Source organism: Elephas maximus, chromosome 27, assembly GCF_024166365.1.
Source record: "Elephas maximus indicus isolate mEleMax1 chromosome 27, mEleMax1 primary haplotype, whole genome shotgun sequence".
Taxonomy (NCBI): Eukaryota; Metazoa; Chordata; class Mammalia; order Proboscidea; family Elephantidae; genus Elephas; species Elephas maximus.
Window position 1 is genome coordinate 9742929 of NC_064845.1, and position 19318 is coordinate 9762246.

Consider the following 19318-nt stretch of genomic DNA (forward strand, 5'->3'; position numbering starts at 1 on the left):
AACTTATTCCTTACTCTTTCCAGAGAGAGTGAAAAAGACAGAGAGAGCAAAAGTGAGAGAAAAAGAGATGGAGAGAGAGAGACAGACAGACAGACACAGAGAGAGAAGCTTAATGTGTGTAAAAACGAGAGACATGGATGCTATGAAGTCAGGGTCACTTATGGGAAGAAAGAAAAGTACAGTGGTAAGAAATGTTTGGTTTATAGTTTTTGTTCAAAGATGTAAAACAAAAGCAAGACAGATTTGGAAGTTTTTTCTTCAGTATTAATTGAAGAGCACCAAGATATCTTATGAATTAGAATAAAGAAAATGTGGTCTACTTACCCATTCTGTATGGCAGCTGTGGGGTCATAGGTCAGAGCCATGCCAGCCTGTATAGAGTGGGGAGATGGAAGAAAACAGATCTTAACATTTTTATTGTGGTGTCCAAAACATTCAGTATACACAAAGACTCTTATCTTTACCTACCATGATTTAAGTTTATTTTCTCTACTCTTACTGCCAAGGCTAGCATTTTTACTACTCATGAACCAGGCCCACCAGTGAGCTGAGGAGTTTATATTGTATACCTAGACAAACCAAGGAACAATGCAGCTTGGATGAGTTCCATTCCTACTTCATAAACCATCCACTGTAATATGGTATCCTTATAATTTCTCACTGCTCTCAAGAGCACCTATCGTACAACTCATGACATGAAAAAAAAAAAAAAATGAATCCTGCAGTCAGGATAAAAACAAAAGCCACTTAAAATTTATTACACTGTTTAGAAGAAAATATTAAGAAATATTTATTTTAAAATAGATCATATGCCTAAAAATAAAAAGTACTAAAATCTTGCAAGCAGCCATCAGTTGGTTCCATCCCACTTGAAGCAAAGCAGAATGAAGAAAACCAAAGACACAAGAAAAATAATAGCCCAAAGGACTAAAGGACTAAATGAACCAGAGATTCCACCAGGCTGAGACCAAAAGAAATAAATGGTGCCCAAAAAACCCACGCCGTCTACCACAAATGACCCCCTGACAGGATTGCAACAGACAGTCCCAGACAGAGCAGGAGAAAAATGTAGAGTAGAACATAAATTCATGCAAAAAGACCAGACTTACTGGTCTGACAGAGACTGGAGGAACCCCTGAAACTATAACTATGGGCCTTCAACACACTGTTAGCCCAGAACTGAAACCATTCCCAAAGCCTGCTCCTCAGACAAAGATTATACAGGACTACAAAACAAAAAATAATACACATGAGGAATGTGTTTCTTAGTTCAATCAGATATACTAGACCAAATGGGCAGCTCCTGTCCAAAAGCAGGATGAGAAGGCAGGAAGGGACAGGAACTGGTCAAATGGACACAGGGAACCCGGAGTGGAAAGAGTGAGTGTGCTGTCACATTGTGGGGATGGCAATGAATGTCACAAAACAATATGTGTATAAATTTTTGAGTAAGAAACTGAGCTGTAAACTTTCACTTAAAGCATAATAAAAAATAAATAAATAATATAAAAATAAAAGTAAAAAACAAAACAAAACACAGGATCAGCTCTGAGGACATTTACAGAGGAAAAGAAACACTATAACAATTTTAATGAAAAGTAAGAGAGCTTTCAAGTTTGAGTTTTTCCAGTGTGGTTGAAGGCAGCTGTCCTATTGGGCCAGGTGAATTCTTCAGATGTAACGTATAAATGACATAAAAATTTGCAGGCTTCCTAACTTAGGGGCTAAAGTCCAGTGTGGCTGGTTACATTCACATTTAGATTTGCATGCATTATTTTCCCTAAGTAGCAATGAAATATATATATCATAAAGATTGGCATGAGGAACAAAAGCGTATAACCATATATAAATGGAAATTGGCATAAGGGTAGCATACATAATTGTAAATGGAGTTGGCTAATAATGTTGAGAAGGCTGTCAGAAGACAACAAAGCTGCACTGGGAACACATGTTTAATGATAACGGTATGACCTCTCTAAACTTAACGATCTCACTCATGTTATAGAAATATGCAACTGGTTATATAAGCTGAGGGACTGGGAAACAATGAAGAAAGGTTTTTGCTTTTTATCTTGAGAGAGACACAGGTAGTGGTGTCAAAACACGCTGAGACACAAAGTCTAAATTCTTCCCTGGGAGGAAGCTTCTGCCATGTGACTCCTGGACCTACTGAAAATTCCCCAGAATGGAACCGTCTAGGACTTAATTGGAACTCCATGGTCCTGGGTATTGGAGAGGGCAGTTGTAAAAGCTGTTTATCTGAGATGAGATTACCTTTTAGGAGCACTGAGCTTCTCCCCTCTATTTGTCCAAGATGCCACACCAGAAGCAGAAGCATGCTAATGTTAGCAGAGATATTGTTAGATCTTGAGGGATTTAGGATGATAGTCACATCTTCAGCCTCCTAACTACTCCAAATTGTTTAATTCATGAGGAACTTATAGGAAACTTTTCCACTATTACTTCATTTCTCTGTACTTACTTTCCTGCAGTGCTCAGAAACCAATGCTATCTAGCCCTTCTTGAATTATACACTGTCTTGAACAGTCTCTTCTTCTGTCATGCTTGTTTTGGCAACTTTTAGGTAAGAATTTTTTTTCCTCATATTTTATTTGAATTCTTGATGGATTCTAGTTAACCAGTCACTTCTAGCTAAGAAAATAGAGTAATGATCAATAAACTCTAGCTCTTTGTTGAATATGTATTTGATAATCATAAAAACCTAAGTTGGTCTCTTTCTCCATCTAAACCCTCACCACCTCTTTTGACGGATAGGTAATAACTGCGTAGGAAGCAATATGTAGAATGGAAAGAATATATGTTTTGGAGTCAGACAGACCTGGGTTCAAGACCTAGCTCTGTTACTTCTTAGAAATGTGTCCTTGGGCAAATTATTTAACCTATTTGAGCCTCAGTTTCCTCAACTGTTAAAAAGCATGACAATATCTACCTCATTGGATTGTTGTGAAATTTAAATGAGATTACATTTGTAAAGCACCCAGGACAGTGCCTTGAGATAAGACACATACATAAATTATAATACAAAGCATGCGGTAAGTGCCATACGAGTGGTATGCATGAAGTGTGGAGAAAGGAGGCTGGGGGTGATCAGGAAAGGCACACAGAGGAGGTTCAACTGAACAGCTTTGAAAAATAAGTAGGGTTTCCATAGATGAAGATAAGAGATGAAGGCCAGTTCAGGCAAAAGGGATAGCATGGGAAAATGTGTGTAAATAAAAAGAGCAAGGTGGGTGATCCTCCTGCAGTAGAACATGTAGGGAGGGACAGTGGGAAATAAGATCCAAAAGGTATGGAGGGAGGCTTTTGATTGGCAGGCTCCTTTTTGGGGAGCCAGTGAACATTTTTGAGCAGGTAAGCTATATAATCAAAGAGGGATTGGGCAAGGAGCATCCCGGAACACAGAGGGTAAATCTCCAGCAATGGGCAACTGGAGAAGACAACTGGAGACTGCGCAGTGGAGAGAATCTAAGGTACGATTATCATTGCAAAAGGGTAGAGGATGAATCCATGTTCCACCTACTTCATCATTTTGTCTAGGGGTAGGCCTGCCTCTGAGTACTTTTGGCAAGAGGAGACAACAAGGAATAGTGTCAGGTCATACGCACTTGGAATCTTCTGGGAAACAAAACAAGGCATGAGTTAAAACAAAGGGTGTTTTGAAAACTTACCAGCTGGCTGAATACCATAGCACAATGACTAATACTCTGCTACACCCAGTTTCTACTTCACGTGTAACAGGCTGTTGAGGTATAATTCTAATATGGTCTTAATGCAGATTTTGAATTCTTTTCTTTCATTTCTTTTGACAAAATTAAAAAAAAAGTGATTTTGCTGCTCTTTCTAGCCACCATTTATACTAAGCTAGACGCATGAAATCATCATTATGTAATTACCATGTATTAAGGCATGTTTACAAGCTCCAGAGTCACACCAAAAGTAAAAGAGCTCGGAACAAAATGAAAATGTCCCACCACATAAGTAGAAAAGTGATGTTTAATAATGTTGCTTTCTTTCAAAAAAAGACTTCTCTCCATAAATACTAAATTCACAAGTATTTTCCATTTTTCAAGTTCATGTTATTTGTATATTGAAGGCATGTACAATTTATTTAAAATACAAAGACTATTTTTGTCATTTCTCAGTAGCTGCTGAGTTTTGGCTTAGTATTTCAACCATAAAAGGGAATATTTCTAAGCTTCTCAAACAAAATCCATACCAACCCCCCCCCCAAAAAAAACCTATTGCTGTCGAGTTGATTCTGGCTCATAGTGACCCTGTAGGACAGAGTAGAACTGCCCCATAGGGTTTCCAAGGAGCGCCTGGTAGTTTGAACTACTGAACTTTTGGCTAGCAGCCATAGCTCTTAACCACTACACCACCAGAGTTTCCAATCCATAACATACCATGAGAGTTAAATATTTTAGAAGAAACTTAAAAAATGGTTTATTAGGATAATTAGAGTATCTTAGTTATTTTCAATAAATATAGGGGATTCATTGAGAAAAAAGGAACAGTTTGACATGGAAGCTAGAGGAGGTAATAATTATAGAAATACTGTTTAAAACATACACATTGGGGAGTAGGCATAGACACTTTGGAAAGATTGTCTGTACTATGTGTGCAGCTTGTTCTTATCTGAGGAATAAAGGAGCATTGACTTCAACAAAGCCAGCTGGAAAGATGAGCAGACAGAATTGTTTTATCACCTTTGAAAATATTTTTACACTGTAACGTGGGTGGGGTCAAAAAGTTTGAGGCAACAAATGTTCTGTGGACACAGCCAAAAATTCCTGGAAACCTGAAACAGTATGTTTCACCCCAACATTTCTTTTTTGCTAAGTTCTGCCTTGATATATGATGTACTAGAATTGGATGAATTACAAATAAATGATTAAAAAAATTTCCAGCCTTTGGCTAAATATGTAGTAAATACTATGTATTTTAGAAAATGCTGTGCATATCAACACAAGATGAGTTCAGAAAGCCAAAGAAGATGAAGATAACATAATTGCCTGGATGGCATCTTTAAAGAGTTTATTTCTTGCAACCGATTTTAACAATATTTACAACTGCCAGCTGTGTATGGCTAAAAATTTAGTGGACAGCACATTACACACTCTTTGCCAATGCATAGTACACACTCTTTTCCAATGGCTTATTTTCCAGAATAAACCATATTCTAGACCACAAAGCAAGCCTCATTAAATTAAAAAATATCAGAATAATACAAAGCATTTTCTCAGATGACAATGCTATAAAATTAAAAATCAATAGTAGGAAGAAGATGAAAAGAAAAAAATATGGAAACCGAATAACAACTTGCTTAAAAACCATTGAGGAATAGAAGAAATTAAAAAGGAAATAAAAAATTCTTAGAATCAAACAAGAATGAAAACACAACATACCAAAACGTCTGAGACACAGCAAAAGCAGTGCTCAGAGGACAATTTATAGTAAGAAATACACACATCAAAAGAGAAGAGACAAAATCAATACGTTAACCCTAAAACTTGGACAAATAGAAAAAGAACATCAAAGGAAGCCAACAGCCACTCCAAAAAAGGAAAAAACAAAGATTAGAGCAGAAATAAATGAATCAGAAAACAGAAGAACAGTTGAAAGAATCAACAAGACTAGTTGGTTCTAGTTGGTTCTTTGAAAATATTAATAAAATTGATAAACTACTGGCAATCCCAATCCCAATTTAAATCCCAACATTATTTTTTAATGAGATGGAAAAACTAATCACCAACTTAATATGGAAAGGAAAGAGGCCCTGGATAAGCAAAGCATTACTGAAGAAAAACAAAGTAGGAGGAAACTTCCCACTCTCCAATTTCAGAACCTACTATACAGTCATGGTAGTCAAAACTGCCTGGTACTGGCACAAAGACAGTCACATTAAACAATGGAGCAGACCTGAAAACTCAGAAGTAAATCCATCCACCTGTGGACAACTGATCTTTGACAAAGGGTCAAAGTCCATTAAACAGGGAAGAGATAGTCTCTTTACTAAAGTTGCTGGCAAAACTGGATATCCATTTGCAGAAAAATGAAACAAGATCCACACCTCACACCATACAGAAAACTAATTCAAAATGAATCAAAGACCTAAATGTAAAACCTAGAACTGTAAATATCATAGAAGGAAAACAGGAACAATGTTAGGGCCCTAATATGTAGCATAAATAGAATACCAAACATAACTAAAAATGCACAAACAGCAGAGGATAAAGTAGAAACTAGTATCTTGTAAAAATTACACACTTATACTCATCAAAAGACATCACCAAAAGTGTAAAAAAAAGAGCCTACAGACTGGGAAAAAATCTTCAGCTGTGACACATCTGACAAGGGTTTAATCTCTAAAATTTATAGAAAATTTCAATACTTCGACAACAAAAAGACAACCCAATTAAAAAATGGGAAAGGAACATGAACAGACACTTCAAAGAAGACATTCGGGCAGCTAACAAACACATGAAGAGATGCTCATGATCATTAGCCATTAAAGAAATGCAAATAAAAACTACAATGAGATGCCATCTCAGTCCAGCAATAATGGCACTGATCAAAAAAACAGAAAACAGCAAATGCTGGAACTCTTATACTGTTGGTGGGAATGTAAAATGGTACAATCACTATGGAAATTGGTAAGGCACATCCTTAAAAAGCTAGAAATAGAAATACCATATGAGCCAGTAATCGTATTCCTACATACATATCCTAGAGAATTAAGAGCCATGACAAGAATAAACATACGGACACCATATTGTTTGCATTATTATTCATAATATCAAAATGATGGAAACAACCTAAGAGCCCATCAATGGATGAATGGATAAATAAAATGTGGCACATACATACAGTGGAATACTAAGCAACAACAAAGAATAATGATGAATCCACAAAACATTTCATAATATGGGTGAATTTGAAGGATATTATGCTGAGTGAAATAAGTCAATTACAACAGGACAAATATTGTATAAGACCACTATTATAAATAGTCAAGGAAAGGTTTACACATAGAAAGAAACATTTTTTGATGGTTACCAGGGATGGGAGACAGAGAGAGGGAAAATCACCAATTAGAGAGTAGACACGTTTAGACTTTGGTGACAGGAAACGCAGTACACAGTATGGGAGAAGTCAACACAACACAACCAAGGCCAGGGAAAACACTGAGAGGTACATAAGAATAAAAGGCAATGAAGGCAAATACTATAACATATACAATCCTACAACGACAATAATAACAAACACTAATTTATCAGTGGATACATAGGTAGATATGCATGTTGAATAGGTGTGGGAGGGCATATGGGAGTACACCCACATGCATATATAGGTGTGGCTATATTGGCTGTGGATATTTCTGCATACATATTTGTATGTGTGGCATTTACATTCGTATAAATAGAGCACACAGGGGGTGCAGTCATGGAAACAACCTAAACCAAAAAACCAAACCCATTGCCCTCAAGTCGATTCCGACTCATAGCGACCCTATAGGATAGAGTAGAACTGCCCCATAGAGTTTCCAGGGAGCGCCTGGCAGATTCAAACAGCTGACCCTTTGGTTAGCAGCTGTAGCACTTAACCACTACGCTACCAGGGTTTCCAGAAACAACCTAGACACAACCAAATGCCTCGTGGGACTGAGTTACAGGGCTTGAAGGCTAACGACCATTGTCCCAGGGACAACTGGGTCAACTGGCATAGGATAGATCATCAAGAAGACATTCTACATCCTACTTTAGTGAGTAGTGTCTGGGGTCTTAAAAGCTTGTGAGTAGCCATCTGAGATACAACTATTGGTCTCTTCCCATCGGAAGCAAAAGAGAGTGAAAAAAGCAAAAGACACCAGGACACAGTTAGTCCAAAGGACTAATAAACCACAGGAACCACAGCCTCCACCAGCCTAAGACCGAAGAACTAGATGGTGCCTGGAAACCACTAGCAACCGCACTGTCCAGGATCATAATAGAATATCCCGGTTAGAGTGGGGAAAAAAAACTGTAGAACAAAACTCAAATTCCTAAAAAAGACCAGCTTTATTGGTCTGAGAGAGACTGGAGGAACCCCTGAGACTATATACCCCTTAGACACCCTGCTAACTGGGAACTGAAGCCATTCCCAGAGATCCCATTTCAGCCAAACAATAGATAGGCCAGTAAATAAACAATAACACACATGACGAAGGTGCTCCTTAGAACAATCATCTACATGAGACCAAAAGGACAACATATGCCCAAAATTAAAGAGGAAAAGACAGGAAGCGGCAGAAAAACCTGACAAATGGAAATGGGGAACTCAGAGTTGTAATGGGGGAGAGTGTTGATACATTGTGGGGAGTAAAATCTACGCCATGGAAGAATTTGTGTATAAACTATAAAATGGGAAACAAATTTGCTCTGCAAACCTTCACTTACAGCACAATTAAAAAAAAGAGAGTTGTAAGAATTAAAGATAATGATATAATATAAAGCATTCAGAGTAATAATAAATGCTTGATGCATGTGCTTAAAAAACTTCAGTGGATAAAATTAGATGACTCAAAAGATGAGTATAAAAGTGGCTTGAAAATTATAATGGCTAGGTTTTGCTATTTTAGAGAAAACTCACCTATTTTTCTTTATATTTACTTACCAGTATTTCTCTTTAGAACACATTCTTTAGTCAACAAATCACGATGCAAAGTTATGTGCTCAATAAGATCACAATTTTGTCAAAAAACAAATATTAAAAAATATTTGCTTAGAAATAAAATTATAAATTACATTTAAAGATGTTAAAATGTTGGGGTGGTATAACTATAAGAGCCCAAAACCAAACCTGTTGCCATCAAGTCGATTCTGACTCATAGATGGCTTTTTTTCTTCCTTATTTTTTTTTTCTGACTCTTTCATATTTTGTATAATGAGAATTTCTTTTATAACGGGGGAAAAACCTACACTTACATCCTCTATGATTTCTTCTAAAGTTTTAAACTTGGGGAGAAAAAAGGGCATATTATTTATAAAAGTAATATAAATCAGAGGCCTAATTCAGAAGAAAATTGACAATGTCAATAAGTCTTAAGCCTTGCTGGGTCAGTAGAAGACAGAAGAGGTGAGAAGGAATGAGGTTGTTACCGCCAGGAGGGTCAAGGTTAAAATGGGCAAGAGGTCAAGAATAAAGGCTGAAAGTTCTAGGCTAATGGCACAGTGTTTCCAGTAAGAATTCTGAACTCTAAATGATCATACTAGCTGAAAACGGAGGGTTTCATATGTGATTCCAGGTGGGTGGAAATTCAAGATATTGTAAGGAATCCATAAAAACCACCAAGCCAAAAAAAAAAAAAAAATCCATTACCCTCAAGTCCATTCCAACTCATAGCGACTGGATAGAACTGCCCCATAGGGTTTCCAAGGACAGGCTGGTGGATTGGAACTGCCAACCTTTTGGTTAGCAGCCATAGCTCTTAACCACTGCACCACCAGGGCTTCATAAAAACAAATAGTGATCAGAAAACCATAATATGACCTAATACTAAGTCAATCTTTCCTGTTATGGGAAGAACTAATCCTAGAAAACATGATGCTCTGGACAAAATTGAGGGTAGACTATTGGTGCACTTGCTGAAAGGGGACATGAGAGAATAAACAGCTGGCCTTCGTAACAGGCAGGTGTTAGGACTTTACCAGCAATGGCTCTGGCATGGTCAGGTGAGTACTGGATGTTTGTTTCTCCTGGTGGGGCAGAGGCCGTCAGTTTGCCACACAGGCAAGTTTCTGCTCTTATCTGCAGCAGACATGCTCCCTGAGCTACTGTGCAACCAGCCTCTCTCTCGAAGGGAAGATGAGGGGCAGATGGGGCAGTAGACAAAGAAATTCTCATGGTCTATAAAAGGGGGTTTATGGTTTAAAGTCAGGAAAGGTATGCATCAGGGCTGTATCCTTTCACCATACCTATTCAATCTGTATGCTGAGCAAATAATCTGAGAAGCTGAACTCTATGAAGAAGGATGGGACATCAAGATTGGAGGAAGACTTATTAACAATCTGCTTTCTGCAGATGATACAATCTTGCTTGCTGAAAGTGTAGAGGACTTGAAGCACTTACTGAAGAAGATCAAAGACCACAGACTTCAATATGGATTACACCTCAATATAAAGGAAACAAAAATCCTCACAACTGGACCAATGAGCAAAATCATGATAAATGGAGAAGAGATTGAAGTTGTCAAGGATTTCATTTTACTTGGATCCACAATCAACACCCATGGAAGAAGCAGTCAAGAAATCAAAGGATGCACTGCATTGGGCAAATCTGCTGCAAAAGACCTCTTTAAAGTGTGGAAAAGCAAATATGTCACCTTGAAGACTAAGGTGTGCCTAACCCAAGCCATGGTGTTTTCAATCATCTCATGTGCATGAGGAAGCCAGACAATGAATAAGGAAGACCAAAGAAGAACCGATGCCTCTGAATTGTGATGTTGCCAAAGAATGTTGACTATACTATGGACTGGCAGAAGAACAAACAAATCTGTCTTAGAAGAAGTACAACCAGAATACTCCTGGGAAGCAAGGATGGTGAGACTACATCTTACATACTTTGGTCATGTTATCAGGAGGGATCAGTCACTGGAGAAAAACATCATGTCTGGTAAAGTGGAGGGTCAGAGAAAAAGAGGAAGACCCTCAACGAGATGGAGTGACACAGTGGCTGCAACAATGGGCTCAAGCATGTCAACGATTGTGAGGATGGCTCAGGATCGGGCAATGTTTTGTTCTGTTGTACACAAGGTCGCTATGAGTCGGAACCAACTTGGCAGCACCTAACAACAACAACAACATAAAACCAAAACCAAACCTGCTGCTGTTGACTCAATTCCGATTCATGGCAACCCTGTAGAATAGAGTAGAACTGCCCCATAGGGTTTCCAAGGAGCGCCTGGTGGATTTGAACTGCCGACCTTTTGGTTAGCAGCTGTAGCTCTTAACAACTGCACTACCAGGGCTCCTTATGGTATATAGTCCTGAGATAAAACAGGAAAATCCTGGTTAATTGCCCTATGAACGATGCCAACCAACCTGTGGAATGGCTCATACTACAGTCCCTAATTGTCATCATTTCTGAGACCAAGAAATATTTTTATTCCAAATCATATTTGATAAGTATCATTTGGCCAGTGAATTTTTTTTTTCCCCCAAAGTTCTTTCCTTTGGCTTCTGTGACCCCTTCCCCTAGTTTTCTCCTGATCTCTCGAAGAGCAATTTTTTCTTTAGCATTACTTGCTCCAGCTGCCTTTGAGATGCCAGTGCTCAGGGCCAAGATTTGCCCTTCCCTCTCTCTCTGTACATGGATACCAGGTGATGTCAGTCCTTTTCTGATCCCACCTGTTATTTATGCTACAGTGAATCCCAAATCTTAGTCTCAAACCGGAGCATCTATCTTGGATTCCACACATGCATGGTCATTGCCTTCTTTAAAGCTGCCAGCATTTCTTGCTTGAGTATTTACTACTATCCTTTCGTAATAATCTCTTCTTCCCACTTCACTCACAACTCCCTTCCAATACATCAGCCATGCTATTTCTGTTGTAAGGACTGATCTCAAGAGATGCATATCTAACTTCAGTATGGTCCTTCATTTCCACGGCGTCATGTGCCCTTTGAGATAAAACATGGCTCATAGAACCCTTCCTGATCAAGTCCCTACGTAACTATCAATTTCCACAAACGTCTTCTGCAGCTCTGGGCCCCTACCCCTCACCATATTCAGATACATCCTGACTTGAACATGACCTCTGGCTCTTTGAAGTTGTAGTTCCTTTGCTGAAAATTCCCTGCTTCACCCTTGTCTGTGGGAACATTGCAATTCTGTTCTACCAGTGACAGACTAAATGCCACGACCTCATAAAGCCTTCCCTGAGTCTGCATGCAGCATTAACTACTGTCTTTGCTCTGCCCCTGTGGCAGAGGGTGACAGCTCTTATTACTTTGCTTTTCCACGCGTTTCTCCTAACCAGATTCTGGGTTGTATCCGTCTTGGTACCTCCTATTTCTAGCCCAGTGTTTGGAACATAATAGGAGCTCCCATTAAAAAGAAAAAAAAACACCTCATTACTGTCGAGTGGATTCTGACTCATAGTGACCCTACAGGACAGAACAGAACTGCCCCATAGGGTTTCCAAGGAGCGGCTTGTAGATTTGAACTGCCGACCTTTTGGTTAGCAGCCATAGCTCTTAACCACTGTGCTACCAGAGCTCCAAGTAGGAGTTCATTAAATGTTTATTAAAGACTTAAGAAGTATGAATACGAACTTTAATTAAATTTTTATCTGAAAAATGGAATTTGAATGTGTTTTCAATTTTCCCTTTTTTATTAGTAAAATTTCCTTGTGGAAAAAGGTCAGCTGGACTGAGATGAACTTCTAAAGAAAATGTTTTCACTGCTGATTGGTCAGTAGAGACAGGGGAAAGCAAGATGATCATGAGGGTTGCTTGTGAGGCCTTGCTGATGTCAGACAGTGGGAAGCCAGTGTACCGGGGCCAAATCATGGGCAGGGACCTAGAGGGGATTAGAGGCAGTTGTGAAAGCTGGAGGCTCCTCTTGTCTAAGTTACTAACCCAGAGTGGGGAAGAAAAAGGGACTGTTAAAAGTCATCTTGACATATTCAGGGGTTTGTCAGGAATCCAGCAAATGACCTGCAGGGGATTTATTGCTTTAAAGAAAAAAAAAAAATTGCCAAATTACTCACAGAACAGAGAAAATGAACCTCTTTATGTTTGGGAAAGGTGTGTCATGTTGTTTCTGTACTCTGTGCTTTCAATAGTTCTCTTTTTTGGCTTTTGCTAAAGCATTCTTGTCACGCACACACACAAATGTCTCCCTTATATAGTAATGGAGAGCAACAAGATAGAAAGATACAGACACAACTAAGACTAGATGTCTGAGAATGTCTTGGTTTCAGAGAAAACTCTTGATTAAAAGGGAAACAGATGAAAAGGTATGACAGCTTTATAGGAGGTAGCTGGCTAAAGATCTCAAACTCTTGGGGGAAAAAATAAAGTTCTAGTCTGATTTTGTCATCAAATGCAAAGTTACACTGAGCCTTGATTGATAACCATAAAAGAGACCCAGGGATGTTATAATTTTTTATGTAGGTGCTTCTGTTTTTATCTCAATCTAATGACTGAATTTCGTAGATTCCAAGACACCATTCTTTCCCACATTTTAATATCTTTGGAATTGGGATTCAGATGATATTGGATAGTATTTCACAGTTTGGCAAGTTTCTGTTCTTTTTCAATTTTTTCTCATTGTTTAAAATATATATAAAACACGTTGCATTCGAGTCTATTCTGATTCATAGCTACCCTACAGGACAGAGTAGAACTGCCCTGTAAGTTTTCCAAGGAGCAGCTGTATTTGAACTGCTGACCTTTTGATTAGCAGCCTGAGCTCTTAACCAGTTCACCACCATGGCTCCTATATACACATATAAAAGAAAATGTGCTATTTTAACCATTTTTAAGCATACAACTCTGTGGCATTAATTGTATTTGCAGTGTTGTGCAACCATCACCATCATCTGTTTCCAGAACTTTTTCATCACCCCAAATCGAAACTCTGTACCCAGTAACCATCAACTCTCCATTCTCCCCTCCCACCAGCCCATGGTAACCACTAACGTACTTCCTGTCCCAATGTGTTTGCCTACTTTGGTATCTTATATGAGCGGTCGTACAGCATTGTTCCTTTTTGTCTGGCTTACGGCACTGACTACAATGCTTTCAAGGTTCATCCATGTCATAGCAGTTATTAGAACTTCATTCCTTTATGTGGCTGAAACAATATTCCATTTTATGCTTATAACACATTTTATTCATCCATTCATCTGTTGATGGACTTTGGATAGTTCCACCTTCTGGCTATTGGGAATAAATCTGCAAGGAACATTGATATCAGTATTTATTTAACTCCCTGCTTGGAGTTCTTTTGGGTGTATGCCCGGGAGTAGAATTACTGGCTCACATGGTTATTCTATGCTTAACTTTTATAGAAACTGTCAAATGTTCTCCACAGCAGCTGTATCATTTTATATTCTCAGCAGCAATGGACAAGTGTTCCAATTTCTTATACCCTTACCAACACTTGTTATTTTCCCTTTTTTTTTTTATAGTCATCCTAGTCGGGGTGAAGTGGAACTCACTGTGGTTTCGATTTGCCTTTCCCCAATGATTGATGATGTTGAATGTCTTTTCATGTATTCATTGGCCATTTGTTTACCTTCTCTGGAGAAATGTTAAAGTCCTTTGCCTATTTTTTAATTGGGTTCTTTGTATTTTTTGCTGTTAATTTGTAGGAGTCCCTTATATATTTTGGATATTAAACCCTTATCAGATTTATAGTTACCAAATATTCCTCCCATTCTGTGGGTTGTCTCTTTACTTTCTCGATTAAGTCTTTTGATATGCAAATGTTTTTAATTTGGAAGTCCAATTTATCTCTTCTGCCTTTTGTTGCTCAAATGTTTGATATGATAATGTCCTTAGACATATTGTTGCTTGTGCTTTTGGTATAATATCTAAGAATCCACTGTCAGATACAAGGTCTTGAAGATTTACCCCTATGTTATCTTTAAGAGTTTAACGCTTTAGCTCATTACTTAGGTCATTGATCCATTCTGAGTAAATTTTTGTACATGGTGTGAAATAGGGGCCCAGTTTCTACTCTTTTTTTTTTAAGTGGTATTTAAAGTAATATCTCATCTTTAAATGAGATATGTCTTAGTGTCATGAACATAGTATATAAAAAACATAGTATAAATACAGTTAAAACTGACCATGCCATAATAAGTAGAGTTCAAAAATATAAAATTCTGGGGTGACTTCCAGTGTGATTCTGTGCAGTTAGATAGGTGAAACTTCCAGGTGTCTGGCTAATTGATCCATATTTTGCTATGCCCCAGCTGCTGTTTGTTGTCACGTGGAGGTTACAAACTATGGCTTCAATATTGATGGGGCTGATTCTGAGTCTTGTGGTGGGCTGGGACTGCCAGGCCAGTGCCCACAACTCCAGAAATCTCCCAGTTGTTTGATGCTCCATTTATTTTTCCTCATCCATAGAGACTGGGCCAGAGGAGTACTGGGGACATGGAGATAACCGTGAGATTTTCCTCTTGTCATTGTTTCCTATGATCTTCCCTAGCCTCAATCTTCTCCTGTGCCCCGACTTCTATCCCACCCCGAGAACATATATACGCTAGTCCATCTTCTTCCTTGCAAATGGAGGCTAGGTAAAGAAGTGTATCACCAAATACATTATATACAAAACTACATTATTACAGAGATTTACTGGACTTACTTTTTATTTTTAGTGACCATTGGTTAGTAGATATCATACCTAGCTATCTTAAAATAAGACAAGGCTTAATGAAACTGTTATCATGTTGGATTACTGAGAATTCAAATTCTTGTAGCAATGGGAAGATTTATTTTATGATTATTGTTGTTGTTGTTAGGTGGCGTCGAGTCAGTTTCAACTCATAGTGACCCTATGCACAACAGAACGGAACACTGCCTGGTCCTGCGCCATCCTTAAAATCGTTGTTATGCTTGAGCTCATTGTTGCAGCCACTGTGTCAATGTACCTCGTTGAGGATCTTCCTTTTTCTGCTGACCCTGTACTCTGCCAAGCATGATGTCCTTCTCGAGAGACTGATCCCTCCTGACAACATGTCCAAAGATGTAAGACGCAGTCTCAACATCCTTGCCTTTAAGGAGCATTCTGGCCACACTTCTTCCAAGACAGATTTGTTCGTTCTTTTGGCAGTCCATGGTATATTCAATGTTCTTCGCCAACACCACAATTCAAAGGCATCAACTCTTCTTCGGTCTTCCTTATTCACTGTCCAGCTTTCACACGCATATGATGTGATTGAAAATTCCATGGCTTGGATCAGGTGCACCTTAGTCTTCAGGGTGACATCTTTGCTCTTCAACACTTTGAAGAGGTCCTTTGCAGCAGATTTGCCCAATGCAACGCGTCTTTTGATTTCTTGACTGCTGCTTTCATGGCTGTTGATTGTGGATCCAAGTAAAATGAAATTCTTGATGACTTCAATCTTTTCTCTGTTTATCATGATGTTGCTCATTGGTCCAGTTGTGAGGTCATTTATCTTGAACCTGCTCTCTAAATTGCAGACAAAGCATATGATAATAAATAAAATCACATCTGGTAAACTAGCTTACCAACCCAAACTTGTAATGCTGGCAAGCATTGTAACAGTCAACTACTCTTTTCAAGATCGCATATGTAAAGATTATCCTTTAGTTGAAAGGAAAATTTGCAGAACCTGGCCATGTTGGCAGATGTGTCTTCCTTTTTTGCCCAAAGTCTTGTTAAAGAAAATAATTGGGCTACTAATTGCCAAGCACTGTGATATGCACAAAAGAAAAAGTAGTGAACTCTATAGACACTATCACTACCTTCACAGATTATGGTCTAAGACATCCTGAGTCTGTATGCTGTTACAAAGCTTTCCAAATAATTTTTTAGATATACTATTTAATAGGAAATTGTGCTTGCTTGAATGGTAACTTTACAGATAACCTTTTTCTCTCCAGATTCTATGTAGCATGTTTGAAGCATATTTGCCTCTACTTCCACAGCCATCCTTGGGTCCTTAAACATCAATCTTTTTCATATCAATGTGACCCACTGTGGTTCCTGCATCACATGCAGATATATGAGTAAAGAACAATTTTATCAATGACAGTAGCAATAATTCAGTGTGCTAGGTTGAAGGCTTTTCTAGATAAGGAAGGTAGGCAAATCTTTTTATTGGGCCAAATTTTTAGTGATTTTAAGAAATGTTGATTGCAAGTCAGGTGGTTACTCACAGCAGTCATTACACTGATGAGAATAGAATCAGGGCTTTTTCCAAACTCCTTAGAAAGTTTTGACTTCTTGGTTGAGTATAGTAAGAACTCTATTGGTTTAAATTCATACAAATTGGTAATTGGTGCCAACAAAACTCTTCAAATTAAGAAAAATTTACTCATGCATTGGTATACTATAACTTTTGATACTCAAGCAAATTATTTATTTATATATGTGTGTGTGTGTGTGTGTATAAATGTAAAACGTTGCCGTTGAGTCGATTCTGACTCCAAGAGACCCTATAGGACAGAGTAGAATTGTTCCATAGAGTTTCCAAGGAGCACCTGGTAGATTTGAACTGCTGACCTTTTGATTAGCAGCTGAGCTCTTAACCACTGAGCCACTAGGGCTTTTTTGTGTAAATAGGAGGGGCAAAAACATAAACAATAGACTATATCCCACTAAATAACGAACATTGTAAGACAATTTTGAACCAATAACTTCATGAGTCTTTCAGCAAAAAAAAAAAAAAGAAATTTTGTAAATATCATTAATACCACTTTCGTAAGGACTCTAAAAATTCTATACGCAGTAGAATTTGGTAACATCACCTCCAGTATATAGGTAAGGAAGGGGAAGCATAAAGATTACTCACATTCAGCTTCAGTCATAGGATATGCAAGAGAATTCCTGTTTCCCAATGCTTTGTAAAATCCAGTAAGACAGACACTGTGGCATTAGAATGCTTCTTCTGTCAAAATTAATTGCTTTGAAGGCTACTGGGAAGTACTTGATCATGAGGAGCTTTTTATACAGGCTTCTCATAGCCACCAAGTTGAATAAGCATCTTTGGTATTCAAAATTAATTGCCATTATTTGTCAGAATAAGTAGGTTAATAATTCATCTTCATTCCCTTTAAAAACACCAACCATATAATTTATTGGTCTTGGTAGTAGCTCAATCTTCTTGAATTCTAGCAATACTTCATGTTTTTCTTTTTTATTTCTTTTCTTCATGCAAACCCCCCTCCTCCTATCAGCTCTTGCCTTTTGAACAATGAGCACATGACCTTCAAGGGACAAACTGGTTAAAGGCTTGAAAACCACATACCGTTGTAGTTCTATATAGTGCTTTATGATTTGAAATGTGATATCCTAAAAATATTAATATAATGTGGGTCAAAGTTAAAATACATTAATTTCTACTTGTTTTGTAATATGTTTTATAAAAAATAAAAACATTCAGCAGGAAAATTATATTGACAGTAAATTTTCTTTTAAATAAATGCTACACCATTAAAAACAACTGCAATTTGGAAAATAATGTAGACATAAAATTGGAAACGAAGGATCAAAATATTCTATTCATAAAATTTGTTGCCATCGAGTCAATTCCCACTCAAAGCGACCCTAAAGGACAGAGTAGAACTCCCCCTTGGGCTTCCAAGGAGCAGCTGGTAGATTTGAACTGCTGACCTTTTGGTTAGCAGCCAAGCTCTTAACCACTGTGCCACCAGGCTGCCATTCTAGTTATAACACATAGCAAAGCTGGTTTTCAGGTTAAAAAGTTCTGAGTGGTATTGATGCGATTATCGTGATAGCTATAATAATAGCTAACACTTCTCAATAGCTTGCCAGCACAGTGCTTTAACCTCTGCACCTCATTTAATCCTTCCCATGTATCATTCTCATTCTACTGATGAGGAAACTGAAATTTCAGGAGACTGGAGAATTTGCCCGGTATCACTCAGTTTGAATGCTGTGGAATTTTGGCTTAGCCTCTAGAACTTGTCCCCTTCTCCACTAAAGCAGAGTCCCTGGAAAATTATGGAGAAAAGAAAATTCCCTCAAGCACATCACAGATAGTGACACACACAATTCCTTAAAATTATTATTCACAGAGAGTGTATCAGAGGACTGAAGAGTTATGAAATATTTATACCCAAAGTTTAAGTTGCTTCTTGAAACATTATCTTCACTGTCTGTGCCACTCAGCAACTCAAGGGCAGCGAAGCTTCTACTGGCCAAGTGACAAAGTAGGGATTTCCAAGTACGGGCGGTATTTCTGGTTTGCAAATGCATACAGACCAATTCTTTTTAAGTTACCCACCCTGAAAGACACACACACAAAGCTTAGTGCTTAGACAAATGTAAACGGATGCTCTGTGGCTGCAATTCTTGTTATTTTTATCATTATTATTTGGGCTTCGATTTCTTTCACCGTCACGTAGATTTGTAGCCAGTGACAGTTGGTGATTTTATTCCTACAACACTAGATGATATTATATTCCACTTTTAATCTCCTACTGTAGAGACAGAGGAGAGCGTTGCAGTTGTAGGTTTCAAGGGGGTGTTTACAATCTTGTCCGTAGCATCAACACTGTGCCTCACAAATCGCTGGTATGCACTAAAATGCTGACTG

At 38.1% G+C, this 19318-nt stretch overlaps 1 protein-coding gene across 9 annotated transcripts in view; it reads right to left on the bottom strand.

Moving 5' to 3' along the window:
• RBMS3 (RNA binding motif single stranded interacting protein 3) overlaps positions 1 to 19318 on the bottom strand; it is an 817329-nt gene that overhangs the window by 148762 nt on the left and 649249 nt on the right. For all 9 annotated transcript variants that reach the window (XM_049870948.1, XM_049870956.1, XM_049870954.1 and 6 more), the window contains exon 8: positions 325 to 371. In XM_049870948.1, coding sequence (XP_049726905.1) covers positions 325 to 371 — 47 coding nt within the window. The remainder of the gene's footprint in view (positions 1 to 324; positions 372 to 19318) is intronic.